The 7123-nt window shown below is 47.2% G+C and overlaps 1 protein-coding gene across 1 annotated transcript in view; it reads right to left on the reverse strand.

Moving 5' to 3' along the window:
• The window catches only part of HPS5 (HPS5, biogenesis of lysosomal organelles complex 2 subunit 2), a 25434-nt gene that overhangs the window by 15830 nt on the left and 2481 nt on the right, over positions 1 to 7123 (reverse strand). Inside the window, exons 4-12 of the mRNA XM_018555487.1 lie at positions 6289 to 6481; positions 5870 to 6003; positions 4854 to 5069; positions 3731 to 3802; positions 3563 to 3651; positions 3307 to 3485; positions 2218 to 2376; positions 1291 to 1450; positions 163 to 286 (exon numbers count right to left, since the gene is read on the reverse strand). Of these exons, the coding sequence (XP_018410989.1) occupies positions 163 to 286; positions 1291 to 1450; positions 2218 to 2376; positions 3307 to 3485; positions 3563 to 3651; positions 3731 to 3802; positions 4854 to 5069; positions 5870 to 6003; positions 6289 to 6481 (1326 nt within the window). The remainder of the gene's footprint in view (positions 1 to 162; positions 287 to 1290; positions 1451 to 2217; positions 2377 to 3306; positions 3486 to 3562; positions 3652 to 3730; positions 3803 to 4853; positions 5070 to 5869; positions 6004 to 6288; positions 6482 to 7123) is intronic.

A 7123-nucleotide genomic window follows, 5' to 3' on the forward strand; every position in this document is an offset into this window, starting at 1 on the left:
ATATTATCCCTTACCCTAAAACACGTTGGCTTGTAACCTTGGAAATTATTATAAATGCTTTTGGACTCCAAAGCCATTGAAATGTTGGTGTCAGGCTTTAACACCAGACTACATGATAGGCCTCCTGTAGACTAGTTAGTGTTTCCTTTTGGCAATTTTTACCTTTCTTTGACAGCTTGCAGTGACATGCGGGGTGAGGTGGAACGGAATGGCAGTGAGAGATTGAATGGGAGGGTGTGCTCAGTCCGATCGCTGTCCATGGTCACAGAGGTATGAGAGACGGTGTCTGATGAGCAGAACATGCGGGATAACAGGGAACATAATGACAATCTACATCAACAGAGATATGAGACAGACAATATCGTGCAGGCAACATGCATCAGCAGCTCCGTTATATCAGCAAAGATATTCAAAACAAGGACAAGAGAAAGAGGAACATTTCTGGGGTATCTGCCATTGCTACAACATGAAAAATATATGATCTTCAAAATTGTATTACATTTGTTCAAATCAATATTTTTCTAAATAAAATACAAAAACCACTTGCATTATGTACTATATATAAACTCATATTTTTGAAGCCTATACCTTTCTCATGCGACATCGATATATATGTTTTAGACATGTGCGATTCGTTTCATCCCGAATAAAAATTTGGACGACTTTTCTGAAATTTGGTCATTCGGACACATCTGAATCCCAATGCATCCGATTCCGAATTTCCGTTTCCGAATTTTGGATTCCTGTCCGAATTTCGTTCCAAAAACAAAACTGAAATCGGACATGTGACTTTTCTGGCCAATCAGATGTGTTTTTACCCCCTTTCTAGGGGTAGTGGGACCCCATCTATGGGTCTATGGCCATGTGGTTGGAGGGAGTGACTAACACTTATATTAGAAATTATTTTATTGCAATCGGCTGTATGTTGGTGTTTTTTTATACACTCGATGTCCAGGAACACCTCCATCTGATAACTGCAGGTAAATGCTAATGAGCAACTCTAAAAACTTTCCTGGAAAATGTTACAAGAGAGATGTAACCGTCCTTCTATGCTGTATACCCTCAACATGAAAAGGTGTGTTGGTTAGATCTCATTCATAAGATAATGGTATTGGCAGCTATAGAGATTTCAGCCAGCAGGAAAGCCAACTGCATTGAATGTTTGCTCAGAAGGGTCACTCAATCACCAGCATCAGTTTAAGTGATAATTTCTTACACGTTGCTGGATCATAGATCTACATTCACTGATCCATTTCTAAAATCAAACCTAAATCAATGAGCAGCATTTACCTGGTTCTGGGTGCTCGTCCTCCAATGGGACGGAGAGCTCCCTCAGCCTTTCATCCTCAGATAGCGTCTGACTGTGCAGAGAGCCCGAGTCCTCGTCTGATTGGCTGTTCCTGCGACTGATCACCCGATAGATGCCGCAGTCCAACACGTTAAAGCTCTCCTGCAACACAACACACCAGAGATATGTCAGACATTGGTTGTGCAAAACAAAAAACAGTAGAAAGGCATCATGGCACACTCACAAACCAGCATGTAAAACAACTTATCTCACCACTAAAGGTTAATAACAGAGGTTTGGATACACGTCTTCTGCAGAGGATGTGAAAGCCGCACAGCCGCGCCAAGGCACCTCTTATAGTGCGGTCCTAACTCTAAACTTTGAGAGTCTCCATCTTGGAGCACATGGGGGCAGAAGATTTCAAATTGCGTGCAGGTTTGTCAGGAGAAAGCCCAACCTCCATAAAGGCACAGGAACACACAAGGGATCCCGCACATCCCAATGGCAGCTGAGAACCCCCATGCGTCGCTGCACCAAATCGGTCAAGCAAAACAAATGACAAACGCACTCAACAATTTGTCACCAGTTATACAGTTACCTTAAAATGGCCAATTGAGGAGAAAGAAAATAAATTAATCTGGTTGAGAGCTGGACAACTAGCCCTTGGTTGCTGAGAAATTACAAGTTCTAGAAGGAATAACCAAATGCTGAGGACTTACAGAGAGAGAAAAAGAGAAGGAGAGGGTTGGCACTCCATAGTCTGGTCTATCAGTGAACTCCAACAGCCCCCCTGAGATGGACAGTATAATTTCCATTAAGTAGTTTTTAGTATACTGGAGATCCCCCACTAAATGATTAGCAGACCCAAAAGACATCAAGCAAGCACTGGTGATAAATATCTCCAGGATCAGAGCGGGCACAGGACTCACATGGGAAGAGATACTGCTACGCCTGCTGCTACATGCAGAATCCATGGGCTCCATGCGGGACAGGACCTCTTCCATCTGTTTGACCAGATCTGCCTGAAGCACCAGGTCCAGCTGGGACTTCACATGCTCAAGCTTCTCTGCCGGCAACACCTTCCTTGCCTGAGAAGCAAACAGATACACCGGACATTTCAATTGGTTACTTATCAACAACAAAAAGAAATCGGGGTGGGGGAGCAAGGAAAAGGAAAAGGAGGGCAAGAGAAGGAAAAGGAGGGCAAGAGAAGGAAAAGGAGGGCATGGAAAAGAAAATTAAAAAAGGGAAGGAGATGAAAAGTAAAGGGAACGGGAGCAAGGGTGTGGTGGAGAGGGAAAGCAAAGGAGAGAGGGAGATGAAAAGTAAAAGGCATGGAGGGAAAGCACAGGGCAGAGAGAGAGAGGACAAGTGAGGAAGTGGAGAGAAGGAGGTGACAGAAAGAAGGGCAAAGGAAGTGAAAAGGACAGCATGGAAAGAGAAAGAAAAGGGAAGAAAAGGGGGGTGGTGGATGGAAAGCGAAAGGGGGGGGGGGAGAGAGAGGAGAGGGGGGGGGGGGGGGGGGGGGGTGGAAAATAAAATGCAGGGAGGGAACGCAAAGGGCAGAGATGGGATGAAAAAGTCAGGGAGGCAATAGGAAAGGCAGGAGAGAGGTGAAGCCAAGGGCATGGAGGGAGGGCAAGCAAGCAAGGGGAGAGAAAACTAGGGCAAAGGTAGGGGAAAGGACAGGGAAAACGTGCAAGGGAAGGAAGAGCAAGGGGCAAGGAGGGAGTACAAGCAAGGGGCAAACCATTCGGGCTCATGAACTGTGTGATGCAAACACAGATTCCAGATGAACACACAAGGATCCAAAAGGATTCATTAGTTTCATCTCTACATCCCAAATATTTGTATTTTTCTGACATTATTGAGGGCCGACCCTGGGTAATGGGACACAATCATTTGACTTTGCCATGGCTTGAGCTGGAGGGGATATCTCACAACTGAAGGTATATATGGAGCTTCCCCGCAGCCACCTAAAATGGAATAGTCCCTCTGTTTAGAAATGGTCAACTCACTTTGCCGGAAATTACAGCATTTTGAAAGAGATGACAGACTCTTGCTGCCAGACCCCACGAGCTCCGCTTTATAAGCCGTTCCACACATCGGTCCACCGATATCAGAGAGAGGTGGGCGATCTTCCCATCGACGTGCAGACAGAACAGTTCATTCTTGTACACACACATATCCTGGATGCCTGAAAGAGTAAGGAAAGCTGGGATCACCCTCCAATCATGTGACCAAAGCCACCGCCCCCACTTCCAAAACACGGACCTTTAACCTGACTCCAGAGCAGAACCTGGACGTTCTGAGGAAGAAACACATAGATCCCCCGGTCTGTCCATGTCACAACACTGTGATCGCTGCGGGGAGAAGGACATAAGAACATTGATGCAGACGAGGCTTCCCACCAAACACTGAGGCACAAGCATTGTTCCTTACCCGAAAAACAGAAGTTTCCCAAAAGCCAAAGACTGAGGAGGTCCAGGCGTCGGGTCATACTGGAGGTCCATCCTAGAGAATGAAAACTTTTTAGCACACTGGGACAAATAATACAGTGGACAGGAAAAGATTACAAAAACAGACCAAAAAGGTGCACAAAGCAGCCAATCAGATCTCTTTTGTTTTCCTGCTGAAATTAGGAACTGGTTTGTCATGGTGGGTGACAGTTCTGGTATTCCTTTGCTCAATGTCCCAATATGTGCAATATGCTTTGCTGTCCTAGAATGTTTGAGGGTCTAAATGGTACATAATGGAGAAAATGGACAATAAAGGGTCAGGCCACCTGAAGGTGAATGGTAAAATTGAAGTGTGATGGGCCTGGTAGGAGGATCCAGCCTATGGCTTCCTATATGTCTTCGGTGCTCCAACAGCAAAAGCTCCCTGCCATAATTCCTGACTCTATGCCAGTCCAACAGGGAGTTCCTGCCCACCTTTTACTTCCTCCATAACATAAAACATTCGACACATTCAGGAACTCAACCTAGGGAGGTGTGAAACCCTCATAATAGGCATGTCGGATGTATAGACCTTGGAAGTGTTTGGACGTTTAGAGCCCCTCATAATGGGCACAGCAGGTGTACAGACCTGGGAAATCAGCACAGGGATAATGGGCACAGGAGGAACACCTCATAATGGGCACAGGAGGTGTATAGTCCAAGGAACTAAGCACAGGAATGGTGGGAGCCCCTCAAATTGGGCACAGCAGGTGTACAGACCAGGGAACTCAGCACAAGGATGATGGGAACACCTCATAATGGGCACAGGAGGTGTATAGTCCCAGGAACTCAGCACAGGGATGGTGGGAGCCCCTCATAATGGGCACAGCAGGTGTACAGACCCAGAAACTCAGCACAGGGATGGTGGGGGCCCCTCATAATGGGCACAGCAGCTGTATAGTCCCAGGAATGCAGCACAGGGATGGTGGGAGCTCCTCATAATGGACACAGCAGGTATACAGACCCAGGAATATGACTTTTGGGTGGTGTGACCCTTTCATGAGCGGTAACATAAAATTAAATAAGACGAGAAGTGTGAGGAGCAGCAGAGTGCATCTTCTACGTACCGTGTGCTAATAATCGGCAGAGGTGGCGAAGACAAGAGCTGCTTGAACTGATGCGTACTCTGCACCTCACCCTCGAAGTTCACCTCCCACATCCTCGATCCGGGGCGAGCGCAGTATATTAGCGGTTGCTGACCTCCAGAGCTCCGCCCAGCCAGGAAGAAACAAGCACCGTACTCCCCATCTCTCTCCTTGTTGCCGATTTTCCAAAACTTCTCCCTTGATGGAGACCATAAACACAAGAGTTCTAGATCATTGAAAGCAGACCACACCATACCCTGTTTCCCCGAAAATAAGACCTACCCCTAAAATAAGACCTAGTACTATTTTTGATAATTGCTAAAATATAAGACCTTCCCCCAAAATAAGACCTAGTTGTGACCATTCCCAGGGCCGGTGGTGGCATAAGGGGGAATTTGAAGAGCCGCGGGAGAGAATCGGCGGTGCCAACAAAGCCAGAACTAGAGGAAACAAGGCGGCAGCGGAGGGAGCAGAGCCGCATAAGCCGATGCTTCCTCTATAGCGCCGGCTCCTGTCACAGGCGGAGTGATACCAAATGCACTCCGACTGTAAGGAATCGATAGTGAAAGCGCGCTTTGCTCATTCTGGCCATGGATTGGTTACCAAATTGCTCTTGGAAAGGTACGACACCCCTGATTACCCTGGTCACCCTATTCTTAACTTTGCCACTCACTCCTGTCTTGTAAGTCTTCTACTGGTAATAAGTGTGGTTTGTTGTACATAAAAAAAAAAAATAAGACCTACCCCGAAAATAACACCTAGTGCATATTTTTGAGCCAAAAAAAAATATAAGAGTGTCTTATTTTCGGGGAAACACGGTAGCGCTAGATTCTGACATTCCACAGCAAGGTGAGAGAGCAATGAGAAGTTTAAAGTTTGGACTAAGCCATCAGACAGATGAAATAATGAATTTTGATTGGTTGCCATTGATAACTGGACTTTGCACCTTGCTCTATCGCACTATATAAAGACAAGCAGTCCGGGATAGCGGTACCCACCTCTCCGTATCACACAGATAAGAGCGCGTCAGGGAGGAGATCAGAAGCCGACCATCTAAATAATCCAGCTGTACCACGCGGGAGTCCACGCTGGTGATGATCTGAACCGGGAACATCACAAAAGCTGCGGCAGCCTGGTCAGGGGAGAGGAAAGGACGGTGTTTATAGAGGATAGCGAAATAAAATTCCTATGCTCCTCAGCTCCAGCTAGTGGTAGTAATGGTGTGTAAGCGGCATTCACCCAGCTATACACTGGGTGAAAGTATTATAAATCAGCCCCTTGTGTTACTGTACACAGAAAGTTCACATTTTATTCTGTGATTGGTCCCATTTATAAAAGGCACAGAAACTACATTCCTAGTACAAAGCTTGGCAAAGAAATGTACTAGTGACATTTTTTTTTTTAATGCATGGCTTACCTTCCCTTGCTTGGAAGAGTTCAGCTTGATTGCTGACACTTTGCCCATGTGATCCCCGACAAAGGCCCGTAGTACCGCCGTGTCCCAGCAGAGGGCAGTCACCTTCCTGCCCTTGTGTTCGGAAGAAACGTAAATGCGCTCGGGCTTCCCGCGACGCTCCTGGTTTAGCTCCCACACCACCACAATCCCCTGGCTGCAAAGCAAAGACATCATTACCAGCAGAGGAAACTAACACTAACCAAATCTGACCTCCAACAGAACACATGCGAGTGCAATACAGGGCTGTCCCTATAAATGAGGGGCAGCATCTCATTGGGGGGGGTGGCCACAGTGTCAGCGGTTGCTGGTAGCTGATGCTCTGGCTTGCATCCCACCAAGCTCCCGGCAACTGGTGATGTAAGAGAGCTGAGCGGGACGCTGGACAGAGCCACTAATAGCACGGTCTGGCATCTGCCACCAACCCCCCACACGACAAATCAGCACAACAACCACACATCACCCCCACCTTTCCTCCCCGACCATTCCCTGCCAGCATGCCCCATGCCCACCAGACAGAAAAAAAAAATACCCTTGCAATGCACCCTTCCACCTCCCTCCCCCAGACGGCAAGGGTTAAATACTTATTAAGTCTAGGAGGTAGAGCAGGGGTAAGCAACTCCAGCCCTTCACCTGTTGCGGAACTACAAGTCCCATGAGGCATTGCAAGGCAGTTACAGTCATGACTCCCAGAGGCAGAGGAATGTTAGGACTTGTAGTTAAAGCACAGCTGGGGGGCCAGGGTTGCCCACCCCTCGGGTAGAGGAATAACCTGTAAAACTTCCCATAATCCCCCCCC

Source organism: Nanorana parkeri, unplaced genomic scaffold (assembly GCF_000935625.1).
Source record: "Nanorana parkeri isolate BGI_ZX_2015 unplaced genomic scaffold, ASM93562v1 scaffold10, whole genome shotgun sequence".
Taxonomy (NCBI): Eukaryota; Metazoa; Chordata; class Amphibia; order Anura; family Dicroglossidae; genus Nanorana; species Nanorana parkeri.